The 16,375-nt window shown below is 45.2% G+C and overlaps 1 protein-coding gene across 3 annotated transcripts in view; it reads right to left on the reverse strand.

Annotated features, from left to right (window-relative positions):
* si:ch73-138n13.1 (titin homolog) overlaps positions 1-16,375 on the reverse strand; it is a 31,506-nt gene that overhangs the window by 9,979 nt on the left and 5,152 nt on the right. For 2 of the 3 annotated variants that reach the window (XM_035640133.2, XM_035640132.2), the window contains 2 exons: positions 12,393-15,140; positions 7,209-7,334 (listed from right to left, as the gene is read on the reverse strand). In XM_035640133.2, coding sequence (XP_035496026.2) covers positions 7,209-7,334; positions 12,393-15,140 — 2,874 coding nt within the window. The remainder of the gene's footprint in view (positions 1-7,208; positions 7,335-12,392; positions 15,141-16,375) is intronic. The other variant, XM_035640134.2, reaches the window with a different exon arrangement.

Raw genomic sequence — 16,375 nt, forward strand, 5'->3', positions numbered from 1 at the left:
TTAAAACACAGACATTTAGTCATAACAACAGCCCTGCGGTACATCACCACTCTCCATCCTCTGGTGAGGCAGGAGAGGGAAGAAAGTGCTCTGTAATCAATATCCACATCCTACAGATATTCAAAACAACTGCTCCCACGAGCGCTAATCCCATGTACAACAAATGGACATTCTGGCCAAAGAGGGCTTACATTAAGACACACGCTCTGCAAGGAGAACCTAACAGTGCCGTGTTATTCTTTCATTACATAAGTGGTTCCATACAAAGCATCTGGTAAGAACAGAGGGTAAGAATGTAAAAAACCTGACTGGGCTTAGGAATTTCCCCCCCGAGTGTGCAGGATCCGATTTTAAAGGATTATTTCTCATTATTTTCAGTCTGGGGTTTGTGTTTACCGGCTTCTGCCAATACAATGATTGTTTGAGATGGAAATTTTTGTCGCTGAGCTGCGCAGAACGACGCGTCTCCGATCTGTCGGAAGTGGTGTGGTGCAGTGTCCAAAGATGATAGGAAGAAAACACAGCTATACACTTCTTGGAAATGCTCTTTAAAACATCGAAAATATGTTGTATTCACTTATTTTATGTCCACCGCAAATAAAATCCTGTAGATATTTGTCTTATCATCTCGTATCATCTATACCAGGCTGCTGATTTAGACTAGAGATGCAACAGTTAATCGATTATTCGATCAGTAATCGACTACTAAATTAATTGCCAAATATTTTCTAATTTAGACCCACTGATAATGAAGTTCCTTAAAAAAATTTAAGCAAATATGATGAATCATCGTATTAAGATTTTTTAATCGCCAATATTACTTAAACGGGTCATTCCCGTATGACATGACACTAGGCGGGTCTCTCGGAAGTCTGGTCGACAACAACAGTTGGCAGTTTATATTTACACAACATCTGATATGACACAGATGCCGTGCTTAAATGGTATAGAGATTTGGAAACCTGTCAACTTATAATATCATCCGAGATCATGCATAACGGCCAGCTATCAGATGTCAATATCCAACTCTGTATGTAGTGGCACAGTCACGTGGGTCGAAGTCACGGAGGGCCAGTCTCAACTATTCACAGTGAGCTTCTTTAAGGCAACAATACGTTCCATAAAATTAAAAGCAGTCAAGATATTAATGGCTGCAAAGTCCTCCCAGCATCACAGCTGTATTGGCTGAATCCCTTTCAGTTGTCTTAACTGCACTAATGGCACCCAAAGCTATTCAAAGCCCTTTACCCAATACATGACTGTGGTCCCGCACATCCGAGCCACAGGAAAAAATGTGGCAGAGATGATGCAGTTTTCAATAGTCTCCATCTCCGGGCTTTCAAACCTGCTTTAGCATTTTTAAAACTCAATTGGGGTGGCGTGGCTGAAAATAAATCGCTGGAGGACTCGACCAACCAGGCATGTTGACCACTGCAAACCCCACACCCAGAGGGTTCCTGAACATTATCGAAGTACTACCCCCCTGAGTGAGACTTTTTTGGGTGTTGAAAAGATTTCCCTAGAACTTAATTACGACCCTGGTGCTTGTGGTGGAAAAGAACAGAGTTCCTGCAAAAGGTTCCTGGTTCCTGCGGTCAAAACGCGGCTTAAGCCCGACTAAGTCGTGTCAACACAACTGACGTCATGAAAAGAAAGACCTTATCTTTGGGAGGTGTGACTCATGAGGTGTTGTACGGCACTTCGGCAAACAGGCGTGACCTAAAGATAGGAACAACTGCTGCAATGTGTCCATATCCTTAAATGGATTTCTACATCTTTCCTTCACGTAGAGCACAGACCAGGTTAGACGTCAGTGTGGAGCATGTGACAGGAAGTCGAGAAATCACCTTTTCCATCACATCAACTGATTTGCATTTGAGCAGCTCTAATATTAAACAGAAATTCCGAGCAGTAATCAAACTTTCTTCCTTCAATCAGCTATTGTGTCTAACTTTATTACCAATTCACAAATGGCAGGTGACATTGTGGCCTGAGGGAACCAGTAAAACAACAGCTTTGCTGAACAAACAGAGACAAACAAAGCACGGTTTACATTGTGCCAAAGACAATACGAGATGAGGTGATGAAAGGATACGCAGAGATATACGAGAAGCAGCAGTGGCTGCGCATAACAAGGCAGAGTTCTTGAAGTGTTTGGCAAGAGACCAAATAGTTGATGGAGGAGCAGCTGTTAACACAGTGAGTTACATAAAAAAATAGAGGTTGGACATCGAGTTGAATTCCAACTTAACTAACTGATGTGATCACAAACAGTAGTCACGGTAACCACCGACTCTACTGCTCAGTCATGAACCACACTGGTGCCTGGTGAATACGTATGATTGTTGTTTACGAGCGATATCAGCAGTGGACGGTGGCACCAGTGCTTCCGTGTTGTGTGTACAATGTGTGTGTGTGTGTTGTCTTACAGCAGTGGGCGTGTTGGGTGCGGTGCGCCTGCGCAAGGACAGGCGTTGCTGGCTGCGCAGTGAGAACCTGCGGATGGACTCGCGGCTACGGGACGCCAGAGAGCGCAGGGAATTGGTTCTCTTGAAGTCCCCGGTCCCGTCCTCTCCCCTGCCTCCCCGCTCCGCCGAGCTGGACAAAAAACCGAGTGCCCCGTGAAAGGAGCGGCGGACGTTTCCCACCCATCCTGACACCTGAGACTGAGCGACTGACAGCTTGTCACCCAGGTACTCCATCACAAGCCGCTACCGGCAAGACCCGGTGTGCTGGAACAGAGTTTGTGGAATTGAGCTGTGACTCTGGTTTTCACAGCAGCAGGGACGCATTAGAGTCTTGTTACGCTGAGAGGAGGAAGTCCTGGGACAGGTATTCACGGATGTGTCAGTACTGCAGCAACGAGGAAGGTGACAGAGAAAAAAAACCCACAACTCAGCTCGGCTAATTTGATGCGGTGATGTCGGTGGCGGTCTCTTCTGTCTCACCCTTAAATGGCCCTTCTGCAGTGCAGTCCCACTGGAGCCATCGGGACTCTGTTTCAACTCATCACTGTGAAGGCTCCAGGTTGTCGGCCATAAGTTAATTGTGAGGCTTTCTAATGTCAATTTCAAAGCAAACACTATGTGCTAATAACTATGAAACGCCTGGCAAGATGCCCAAAAGGGCCTGCAAAGGTTATGTTAGGCCAGCACGTACTATTCCCTAGGCAGGACGCTGCTCTGTGAGAGAGCATGAAAAACTGCTGCGCTGTCGACCAAACTGTTTCTCAGCCATGAGTCTCAGACTTTACAAGTACAACACCTATGAGCGACACTAACAGAATCACACCCTCAACATGCACAACTCCTTTGGCACAACATTCAAGTTATCTATTACAGGACAGGGGCTGAACTGTGCTATGAGTACTACGTGTGAGAACTGGATTTCCAACAACACTCAGTGACTCCAATGCAAATCCTCCAGGTGTGAGCTTCTCTGTCCTGATCCCAGCCTCAGTTGCAGCTGGTCCGACAGCTTTCCCACAGCTGAGGTAGATGCATTTCTTCTTCTTCTTCTTTGAAAAACAAGTCCCAGGTTAAAAGTTGAGGAATCTATCCATCAAACAAGGCCACATGGCCACGGTGCGTGGCACTATGTTACCTTCTGGCAAAAAGCTGGGAGGAGAAATGGTGCAGGACAGCTGGTGGCAAAAGGAAAGCTGCTGTAGTCATTCGTATTCCATAAGGAAAACCAGGGGGCAAACACCGCAGTGCCAAGCAGAGGAAACAGGAGGGAGCACTAGGGTGGACAAGTCCAATCCACAGGGGAGAAGAAAACAAAACAGAGGAACAGAGACAAAATGTTTCTCTCCTGGTCCTCTGCTGCAGGTACAGGCAGGTAGGAGAAAATGCGTCAGCAGCGCTGCTCTCTGTACTCACTGCTACAGGACTCACCGTCAAGGAGAAACTGGGTGGAGAGAGGGAGTGTGGAACTGAGTCAGGCAGAGTGAGAGAGAGAGAATGGGAGGTCCCTCATTCAGAGAGGGGAGGGGAGGGTGATATATGTACTGCGGTCCTCCGTCGCTCCAGCCCGATTCAGTCGCAGGTCAAAGACGGTGAAGTGTCACAGCTAAGAGAGAAATGTAGAAGAAACGCAAGAGAGCTGCGGACTCATTCATAAAAATAAAAAAAAAGAGACGGAGAGAGAGAGAAAGTGAGGATGATTGAGTTATGATATGATCAGATAGGAATGAGCCAAACTATAAATAGACTGATGAGAAATGCGTGAGAGACGAGAGTGAAAACACAGGTGTGCCTCTGCCAAATGCAATGAGACGCAGTGGAACCAAAAGTAAGAATCATAAACAGCAAAGCATGCGACCAACTGAAAGAGGTTTTTGATATAAGGTGCCGGTGAACTGGTGGCCTGAATAAAGCCACAGTGGGCAACTGCAGACACACTCGAGAGAGACAGATTCCCTCAGAGCAAACTGGGACACAGGGCCTCATGAAAGCTGGGTGGCTGTGCACACACGCCCCCTACAGGACATCGGAATATCTCTTCCTTTTCATGTGCCGTGTTTTTAATGCAAGTCTGCAGTGAGCTTGTCCGCTTCCAACAGACTCACCTCTCACACTCCACAGACGGACAACAGTCATCTCTTCGTCAGTAATATCACCTTCAAGGATAAATGAATTATCAAAACCTAAAAAGCTAAATAACACATTTTCTGAATATATAACACTTGCTGGTTCAGCTGGTAAAGGCACTACAGGAAAATTATGATTTTCCTATAATATGCAGCACCAAAAGTCTAACATTGTTTTAACAATATTCCACCTTCTCAACAAAAAATGATCAAATTAATAAAAAATCCTTATATCGATTAGGCAATCCATAGAAAATGTTTCTATAATATATTAGTCCTCTGTTCAAATGATCAAATGGGAGAATTTGCTGAATTTGTAAATGTTGGCCCATATGACACTCCATAGACAAATCAATCTCCTAATCCTAAAAAAAATTGTCAGATGACTTGATTATGAAAATAACAAGTGGATTATTAATCAGCCAAATGCTATTTTCCAACCAACATTTATTTACACAACAGCTTGTCGTAGATGAAAGATAGCAGTGGTAATATTCTCCTCTGTCTTTATAAAAAATGAGTAAAATAAGACTTTTGAAAGAAATAAAAATATTACTGCTCCCTTATTTTCCAAACCTCCCTCCTCCTGATGCTAAACGCCATCTACTGGAAGTGACTCTTAGCAGCGCAACACTTCCCTCCTTCTTCTGACCTCATCAGTCTTTGTCCAGCCCTGGCTACAAACCCCGACACACAAGATGAAATAGGATGGAGCCAGAGAACATACACACTATGCTGTTTACGATCACTCCCTACATTCAGTATCAGGTAAGAAGATGAAACGTCTGTAATGAGAGAGGGGTGCCGTCACTTACCCAGTGGCAGTGTGGAATCAGGCAGCATGACCACACATACAACACAGCTCTCAGCCCGGTGCCCATCTCTGCTCTGCCGCGCTCACCGGCCTCAGACCCTCCGACTTAAACCAGTGATGTCACCACACAACTCTTACCTCATCTGTGGGAGTCTGAGGACATGCCCACATGCGAACTCAACATATCTGCCAACACTGACTGATTTTGGTATTTAACAATGATCCTGCCATTACAGAGACCAGTTTTCATTTTGTTAGCTATTTCAGATTTAATCTTTAGATGAAAATGCTTATTAGTTTAAGTCACATTGTAATCACGTTTGTCCTTCATAGTTTTAGTCAACGTAAAGTCATTACATTTGACTTTCAGTCAAAATGTTTCACCTCTTAAAAAAAAATTAAATTAGGCTAATGCAACTATCAGAAATTGAAATCAAGGTGACAGGTTGTATCAACTCAAATTCATAAAATAACATTTCACTCACTGCTGCCCTTATAACATAAGTAAAAGTGTTCAGTGTTGATACATTTTGAATAAACAGCTGATTACCGTGGGGGAGTTCACCACAGCTGGACTAGATGCACAACAGGGAAAAATATAATTTTATCTTAACACTTTTCATCCCGTCTCGTCAACGAAAACAGAACACACATTTCATCATAATTTTTATCATCTAAGATCTATTTTTAGCTCATCTCAGATTATAAACTCATGACCCAAAATATCAAACTTTGAGTCTCTCCTTCTTAGAGAGGTACCATTGTTACGTGGGGATGACACCATACTTTTCCTTTGTTTTTCATGTATTTTTTTTGGGGCGTTTATTTGACAGAGACATTGAGGAACAGGAGAATAGGGGGAATGTAATGCAGTGATTGGTCCAACTGGCTGGGAGTCGAAACAGGGACCTGATGGCCAACGTGTCAGCGCTCTAACCATTTGGCCACACAGCGCTGTTTTTTAACCAAAAACCACACGCCGTGACATCAGCAACGGGACAAGTACCTGCCCCGACGCCACCAGAAAGGTTGATGCTGACAGACGGAAACACAACCACTAGATGGCAGAAGTGATGTTTAAATGCATGGGGATTTAATCCGAGCTCTCCCTCGTGGCGCCGTGCAATCATGAGACACAATACACTGTACTTGTGTTGGCCTTCGACCTGGAACTGCAATTTGAGACAAAGAGCCAACTGAACCCAACCCTGCACAGCTGATAAACACTGGATGTGCTTGAATGCATTTGGGGTGTGTGTGTGTGTGTTTGTGTATGTTCGTGTGCGTATGTTACCCATTTCAAAAAGCAAAAGCAAACCTGAACTTTAAGTTCACAAGCTACAGATGTCCATGGTTAACCAAGAAGCACAGAGAAACACCGTGAGTGACACAAACATTACATGTGTCCTCATTACGAGCCATTTCACTTCAGAGGTGTCCTTGAGCCATGCTGCTGACAGGTGTCTAATAAATGAGCAGCAAGAGCAAGTACTCATTAACCATTTATCTAATCCAATCCTGAAATACAGGCCCGAGAAGCTTGTTTGGCCACCGCTTCCCTAGGAGGTGACGTGGGATGGTGGAGGTGAGGCTAGCAGGCCGTGCCATCGACATTAGTCACCGGCTCTCTACTACCTTTACACACAGTGTTTAGCTGTCAATGATCAGTCAACTAACCGCATTCCACTTTTACCGACTGTCGGTCTGTAATGCACGACACACACGCACACCTTCCTCCTCGTCTCCACAGAGCCTGTGAGAAACAGTCCAAATGAAAGTTACTCGACGTCACACTGGACTCACCGAGCTGTGGCGGTCGCGCTCTCGGTGGGCGCTGCGGCTCCTCATCCTGGACAGACTCGTCTCCACGGAGCTGCTGGAGGGCGCTGATCGCCTCGACACACTGCGAGAGCGCATCCTGTTCAACTCCTGACAACACACAGGGACCAACATCAACTCATCAGTGTCGCCAAAAACCATGCTACAGTGTGCATTGTGAATTTGTGACAGATTGGTTGTTTATTGTTAATTTGAGGCAGTTTGTTACGCTCCTCCACTTGCTTTAACAGACACACACATACAAAGTACAGCCTAACAAAAAAATCAGCATAGATCATTGCCTTTTCCTTTACTGAAATATTTCCATTACTTTATTCAATTCAATTCAATTCAATTTTATTTGTATAGCGCCATATCACAACATACATTGTCTCAAGGCACTTTACATAGTGAGGTCAATATTACAATATTACAGGGAAAACCCAACAAATCCCACAATGAGCAAAGCACTTGGCGACGGTGGAGAGAAAAAACTCCCTTTTAACAGGAAGAAATCTCTGACAGAACCAGACTCAGTTGTGGGCGGAGCTTCTGTCTCGACCGGTTGGGGTGAGGAGAGAGAGGAGGAAGAGAGGAGAGGTGGGCAGAAAGAGGGTGGGAGGAGAGACAGTAGGAGAGAAGAGAGAGAGAGGACAGTTGTACAACCGCCGCTGTAATCTCTACCAGACTGATACTTATAATTAAAAAATACAATTATGTTGTTGTTATTATTAGTGATGATATTAATATTAATATTAATAATAATGAGGGGTTTGGGTCCTGCAGCTCTGGGGTCAGAGATACACTAGGAGAGATAGAAAACACAAACAGGGTTAGTGACATGTACTGTAAACATATCGGGGGATGGGGGGGTAGTATAACAGTTGCTTTAATTTCTACCAGACTGATACTTATAATTAGTGAAAACTGATACTTATAAATACAATGATGTTATTAATAATAATGATAGTAATAATAATAATGACAGGTTTGGATCCTGCAGATCTGGGGTCAGATCTACTAGGGGAGAGAGAAAACAGAGTTAGTGACATGTAATGTAGATACATGGGGGCAGAGAGAGAGAGAGAGAGAGATTGAAAAGGTGGGAGAAGGAGAGAGATATAAAGGGAGAGAAAGAGGGAGAAGGAGAGAACGGGAGAGGGAGAAAGATGCTCAAGATATAAGTTCCCCCAGCAGTCTAGGCCTATAACAGCATAATAAAGAAATGGTTTATTAAACACCTGAGCAGTTCTAACTATAAGATTTATCAAAAAGGAAGGTTTTAAGTTTAACTTTAAATGTAGACAGGGTATCTGCATCCCTGACACAAACTGGGAGCTGGTGGCTGAAGGCTCTGCCTCCCATTCTACTTTTACAGACTCTGGGAACCACAAGTAATCCTGCATTTACAGAGCGAACTGATCTATTGGGATAATATGAAACTAGGAGCTCTGTAAGATATGATGGAGCTTGATTATTAAGGGCTTTGTAGGTTAGGAGCAGTATTTTGAATTCTATTCTGAATTCTGGTGGTCGATAAACAACGACTACAATAACTGGTTTTTGACAATTCCAGCTAGGGTGAAGGAGGCTAAGAGTTAGGCTTTCAAATGAGTTAAAACTATGGTTAAGTCGAGCGTTAAGCAATAAGTTTGCTTGGTAGATTGCTGCTACTCCTCCTCCTCGGCCTGTGGTCCGAGGAATATGAGTATTATTATAAGAGGGAGGTGTTGATTCAATTAAACTAACATATTCTTCTGGCTGATAGTTGAAGTGGTCGTGGGGCAGAAACAGTTTCTATGGGGTTTTGTGGGGGTGACTGCTGTAATAGAAGCGGAGAGAAGCGTGTAAGACTGCAACTCTGCTTCCTGGTCCCAACTCTGAAAAGTCACGGGTTTGACCATCTAGGTAACCGAGTCAGGTTTCTACAAATGAGAGCTGCACCATCCAAAGTTGGATGAATGCCGTCTCTCCGCATCAGACCAGGAATTCTCCAAAAGGTGCGCCAGTTATCTATGAAGCCCACATTGTTATCTGGACACCACCTCGACAACCAGCGGTTTAGTGATGATGTACGGCTATATATGTCATCACTGTTCAAGTTGGGCAGGGGTCCAGAGAGTCCGACATTGTTCTTGCAAAAGTACACACCGAATCAATATTCATCTTCATGACCTCCGATTGACGTAATCGGGTGTCGTTACTGCCGACGTGAATAATAATTTTACCATATCTACGTTTATCCTTAGCCAGCAGTTTTAGGTGGGATTCAACGTCGCCTGCTCTGGCCCCTGGGATACAGACTGTGGCCCCTGGGATACAGACTGTGGTCGCTGGTTTCGCTAACTTCACATTCCTCAAAACAGAGTCACCAATGATCAGAGTTGTTTCCTCAGCGGGTGTGTCGAGAAACGTGAAGTGGTTGGTGGTGAACCGTGGGCTTCAGTCTAGGACTATGCCTCTTATTGCGGACAGTCACCCAGCCGCCCTGTCCTCCCGGCTGCTTGGGAGCTGCTGGGGGATCTGAAGGAGCTAAAGAAGCTACACTGGAGCGGCTAGCACCGGCTAGCGGCGACTGGCTAACAGTATCAGCTAACGACTTACTCTCCACGGTGCAGAGCCGCGCTTCTAACAGACTGAACATCTCCTCCATCCGAGCAAACAAACTACACGTACTACAAGTATCACTGTCGCTAAAGGAGGCAGAGGAGTAACTAAACATGGAGCAAACAGAGCAGGAGACAGCAGGGGAGGAAGAAGCCATTGTTAGCTGCTAAAGCTAACTAGCTAAGCTACGGTGAGGAGTGCAGATAAGAGCGTGTCAACCGCTGTGAGTTAGCGAGCGAGTCGCTGAAATAGGAAGAGATCTGTGAGTGTTTAGACTAAACAAGGGAGAGTGGAGCAGATAGTTGTCCCAATAGTTAGAGGAAACCGCAGTGTTAAAGAGAGACGAGGAGGAGCGGTGGATAAACACAGTTCACAGAAGCGACAACAACCGGAAGTGACACATTACGTTACCGCGAGAGTTCCCAGTGTCGGCTGCACACTGGGAACTAGGTGAGAATGTGGAGGAAACAAAAATACGCTGCCAATTTTTTTAAATGTTCTGAAGAATGTAAAATCCAACATTTGGCATCCAGCGGTCGTGCAAAGCCGATTTTAGCTCCTTGACAGGAACGGCTGCTATTTGTCTTTTAATGTGAACTATATGTTGCTGACAGATTATTTAGGTTACTGACCCCAACAGACAATTGATTTATTTATCAATGACTCAAATATTTATTTGTAGAGAGAATAACAGTTTATCACTGTATTGACAACAAGTGAATTTGTCGCACAATACTGATCATTTGAATTCAAGTGTACAATGTCTTGGATTTTGAGTGTACTAAAAATACTGTGAGTGCATAAATGCTAAATGGACTGTATTTATATAGCGCTTTTCTAGTCATTCTAAGAATAAATAGATCTACAGTATACAGAAAAGAATGAGGTATAAACAAACAGTATTTACTGACAATCAAGCACACACTCTACTGACAAATTTAAGCAAAGCAACAGTAAATTATAGATAACAATGTTTGTATGTTTTTAATTATAAATGTCATCAGCTCCATCAGGCCCATTCAAACTGGCTACCCCCAGATTTCCTTAAATACATTTCAAATGTAAAATACTATTTATGACCTGCTCATCGACATGTTTGGACATTAGTCAATCTTAATCAATCGCTTTCCATCTTGCATTAGTCCATTTTAAAATCATGTGCGCCTATGAGGAGAGCCATCACATCTATAAATTGTCTGGACTGGTCCTCACTGGTTGCTGCTGTTTTCTAATCATAAGTTTCATTTCGTGCACGAGAATGTGAACGCATGAGCTGCAATTTTTAAAGTGTAACAAGTGTCGGTGAGTTCCCTTTTTGGAATACACACAGTCCGGACTCTGGATGAGCACTTTATTCTTTTCCTAAATCTTGACGTGACCCGGAAGTATTTCATCAGCAGCCACGATAAGAGCTGTTCGGATTCTCTAAATGCATAGGAAAGGTGCTTCAATGCTTCCTTTTCTATCTCCTTTAGCATAGGGTACACTGGACTTCCTATGTGAAAGGAAAAGAGAAATAGACTCCCCACAATTTGTTGCGGCACCGATATTTAGCGTGACGCACCATGCACGGACGTAAACAATTTAATCAGAAGTAGCAGTAGAATAAGAAGAAGAGCATGAATATGACCAAGAAGAGACTCATGTCATAATGTAAGTTACTGTTACATATGAATCATTTACATCTGATGTCACACGGTGGTAAAACACTGACACATGCTGATGGAGCCGCTGGGTTTTTTGTAGTCAATCTTCAGAAAGTTTGTAGTTTCAACACGGCAGACGCATCAATAACATCCGCATTCTTTGACCTAATGACGTTTTACATTGAGGTCAAGGAATAGTAGAGAGGAAGGACAATTCGAATGCACCCCAGATCACACGTTTACCTAACTGTTATTAGGCTGGCGAAGGCCCTCTTGTTTCCCAGTAATTTTTTTTTCTCTTTCTCCCTCCCCATGAAGGATAGTTACATTTCATCCTCTATTATTATATTTGTTTTGACATAAGGGGGAGGCGGGGCCTTCCTTAATTTGCGGGGCCCTACGCAATGTGCGTACTGAGCGTATAGGGTCCGGCATTCAAACAAATTCATACAGTGCTGCAATTCACCGCGCTTTTTTTCTTCTTCTATCACATTCAAACACATTCATACACTGTCGGATGAGCTGCCAAAGGCAATTTTTACCCAAGGGCTGCCAACCTTCAGGTTGGTGGACTAACAACCCTTGCTAAGCCACAGTCACCCGCATAGATTCTGTCCCATTCATAACTCACTGAAACAGTTAAAGCGGAATTCTCACGAGACTTGGCAGTGAGAATTTACTTTGAGCGATGGACATTTCTAATGTTGCCAGACTCCGAGCAAAGATCCCCCAAAAAAATGTGTCGCTATATGCCCGTATGTTGATTGTACTGTGTCACAATCTACCCATTTGATCCCCCTCCCCAACTTTTAAATTGTCAACCTTGCCTTTGATTTCTATATAAAAGTACAGTAGAGTAATATAACCCAACCGATTTCAACACTCTTTGAAATAGTTGTGAGTATGTCTGACTCACCTGGGACCCCTGGGATCTCCTCTGGCTCCAGACCTCCCCCCTGCTGTCGTGAGGCTGTGCCTCGCTCAGGGACCACATCTGATCCGCGGGGGCGCTGCTCTCGACCGCACCTGGTGCGCCGCCAGGTTTGGCGTCTATGCTGGGGAAAGGGGCCGGGTGAATGGGATCGTCCACCGGGGCGGACCAGTGCCTCTGCGGAGAGAGGAGCCGTTCCCCCTGCCGGAGGAGGAGCTGCTCTGGGCTGAGTATGTGCGAAGGTTTTCTGGTTTCGGCGACAGGTTTGTCCACAGACATCTCAACAGGCCGCAGCTCCCACGGATCCTGAGGAGACTGTGTCCACACTGGGCTTGAGAAGCCCACTGAAGTGTGTGATGGCACCTTCCAGCTAATCTCTCTCTCTGGTGTAGGCAGTAACCTTGCCCCAAACCCAGCCTCTACTCCCTGAATACCCGAGACCAGGTCCCTGCTGGGGGAGGACTGGGTTTGGGAGGTGAAAGCGTCAATGTCGAGGATGGCAGGTTTGTAAGACTCTTCGACTCTCGGAGACGGCTCCTTCCACCGCGTTGCGAGGTCACTGCGCTGAGAAGCAGCCTTGGGAAAAGGTTCATTTCGGAGCACAGAGTCCAGGTCCAACACTTTAGGCCTAAGAGGGGACGACTCCGACCTCGCCCGATCCTGCTCCTCTTTCTTCTGCTTCTCCTTGAGGCGCTGCCTCTCTGCCTCTTGCTGTTTGGCCACCTGCCTCATTTTGTCCGCCTCCTCCCTTTCCAGCTTCTCCTTCAGTCTGCGTTTTTCAAACTCCAAAAGTTGTTGTCTGTCCTTCTCTGCCTGCTTTTGTTTTTCAAACTCCAACAGCCTTCTTCTCTCCATCTCCATGAGTCTCACTAACTCCTCCCTCCTCTGCCTTTCTTTCTCCTGTTGTCTCGACCTCTGGTTCTCTAATTCCTGTCTCTCAGCGTCCAGTTGTCGCTGTCTCTCCAGCTCTCTCTGCTTTTCCCTCTCCATCTCTTTCTCTCGCGCCTTCTCCATCTCCCTTTGTCGTTCCCTTTCTCTATCGAGCTCCTTCAGTCTTAACATTTCCTGTTCAAGAGCCATCTGTTTTATTTTTTCGGCCTCTTCCCTCTCCATCTTCTCTCTAATCCTGTGCTTCTCGAGTTCAACAAGCTGCTGCCTTTCCTTTTCTCTCTGCTTCTGTCTTTGAAACTCTAAGAGCTGCTGTCTCTCCAACTCCTCCATTTTCTGCTTCTCCTTTTGGATTTCCAGCAGCCGTCTCTCCTTGTCCAGCTCTCGCTGCCTCTCTTCCTCCCTTTGTCTCTGCCTCTCCTGTTCACGCTGTCTCTCCCTTTCCTGCTCTTGCAGTTTCTCTCTTTCAATCTCCCTCTCCAATTGTTGACGTCTTTCTTTCTCGAGTTGCTGTTGCCACTCTCTCTCCAGTTCTCTTTGTTTCTCCCTTTCCAATTCTTGCAGTCTCTGTTTTTCAAGCTCTATTTGCCTCTGCCTTTCCAGTGCTCGTTGCTTCTTCTCAAACTCTTGTTTCTCCTTCTCGAAAGCTTTCTGTCTTTCCCGTTCAAATTCTCTTTGCATCTCTCGCTCCTTCATTCGTGCAAATTCTAAATGTGCTTGTTTCTCTATTTCAAGCTGTCTCTGTTTTTCCCTCTGGAGATCTCTCGGTATACCTTTGTGTTTTTTCGTCTCCCTTTTCTTTCCAAGCTCCATCGCATCCTCTGCTGTTTGTCCATCCAATGCTGATCTTATCTCATTGTGTGACACGTGGCTCCTCATCTGCTCCTCAGATTGATCTTGAGCGTTTTTTCCAAAAGCTTCATCTAACGATGGATTCCTCCGAACAGGAAGTATCTTCCCCTGAGAGCCCCCCAGTGCCGCCCTCACAGAGAAATCATCAAAGGGCCCCAGTGTGTCCCCCATGTGTGCTCCTGCATCTATAGGAGAAACTGGCTCCTGCATTTGTCCGGTCAAAGCGAAATATGTCGCCCTGGGTTTATGCTGTTCTTCCGCCTGCAGCATTTTCAAACGTTTAGGTCCTGCAGCCACTTCCTCCTGCTCCGCCTCTCTGTGCCTCTCTTTATCCACAGCCAGGCCTCCTTCCATCTGGGATTCGTTTAGCATACCTTTATCCACACCTGCGTCTTGGCCGTGGCCTGCAGTCGTCCACTTTGGCAATGCTCCGACTCTCAGGTATCGGGTCTGCGGTTCCGGCGCCACCGCCAGAGTTGGTTCTGCTTTTGCTGAGCCAGTCCCCTCTACTGCCCGCCTGCTCCCTTCTGAACGCCTGGAGCGCAGTGTCGCCGCCTTATCCTCCCACTGCGCTGACGGGACGTTCTCACTCACGGCCCGGTTCTCTTCAACAGCCTGCACCGTGTCGACGGCGTGCGACACCCGCAGAGGACTTGGCGGAGATGAAGGATCTTTATAAGTGGCAGTGACCAGTGTTCCCTCATCCTCGCCACTTCCTCTCTTGAATGACAGGCTGCGGAGCAAATCCTTGGGTTTGTTTACAGGCTTGTCCTCGTCCACCATCTGCACACTGTGCCTCTCCACAACGTTTTCAAACAAGGATGCTCGCACTGTCTGCACTTCACCGCTGGGGCCACTTTCCTCAGAAGTGGCACCACATGCATGTCCTGCCTCAGGCCCTTCAGGTGGCGCGGCCTTTTGGAGCTGTTCTTGGGAATCTTTTAAATCCACAAACGTCCTGTGGTCGATGGGTTTTGGAGTCAACTCCTCATTCTGAGAAGATAAAGGTATTTATGGAGAATTACTAAGGGATAGCAGCAAGCTTGCAACTGATGCTCTTTTCTCTTAAACTCTTTCACCATTTGTACACTATTAAAAAAAATAAGCTTTAAATACCAATTCTGAACCAAAACACGTTTTACAACAAAAAACATCAGCGCAAATGTGGCTTGACAACAGAACAGGAGAAAAAACATCAGACAAAAGAGTTTAAGTGATTGAGTGAGCAAGTGTCAGTGTAGAAATGGTATCCCCTTGTTCTGGGTTGGCCTCATAACAGAGGGTGTGGTGCAGAGGTGGTAATCCGAGCCTCTCTGTGCTAACCCTTTTTTCCAGTGATCTCCTCTCTACACGTTTCATAACCAGCAGCCACCGGGTGATAAGTGAGTCACCTGTGAGTCGCACTGGCACTGAAATAAAGAGGAAATGCATCGATATGAAAATGGCTTTTAAAAGACAATCGCCACAACGAGGCGATCGATGAGGAGGTCTCCATCACTGATATGGATGAACAAATACGTGCCATAACCTGTGAGGTTGCAACGGCATGTGCAACACTTTTAACAGGTACATGAATACATGAAGACATGTAGAATTATGATAGGCTGGCGTCCTATCCAGGGTGTACCCCGCCTCTCGCCCAATGTTAGCTGGGATTGGCTCCAGCGACCCCCCGCGACCCTTAAATGGATAAAGCGGTAGACGATGAATGAATGAATGAATGTAGAATTATATTTTAATTCGAATTGCTGATGTTAACAAAACGAGGTATATAATATATATATATGATTTTTTTTTAACAGTAATTTAAATATGTATACTTGCTGTGATGAAGTGATGAAAAAAAAGTGGGAGGACTTGTTTGATTAACAACAGTATTTAAAGTGATTCCTACGACAGGTCTGGACAACTCGTAAAATCTGTTTGCACTTGAAAGAAATCGTAAAATACAAGAAAATTGGTGAATGCAGGTGTTCTACTAAATCACTCGTACGCACATTTTAAGAACAAATCTGTTCATACGAACGGTTCTTGCATGAGGCCCATTGTGTTCTTTTATTATGTTATGCATCTTGGATACTGACAGATGACAGGAAACACGCTGAAATGCAACTCTGTTCGGTCGACAGCGTTTCATCAGCCCTGCGCTGCTGCACTTTTTATCGTTATTATAATGTGCCTGCTAAACAGACTGAGCCCAACAGAAAGTAGATCCTAAGAAGCTTTAG

Source organism: Scophthalmus maximus, chromosome 3 (assembly GCF_022379125.1).
Source record: "Scophthalmus maximus strain ysfricsl-2021 chromosome 3, ASM2237912v1, whole genome shotgun sequence".
Taxonomy (NCBI): domain Eukaryota; kingdom Metazoa; phylum Chordata; class Actinopteri; order Pleuronectiformes; family Scophthalmidae; genus Scophthalmus; species Scophthalmus maximus.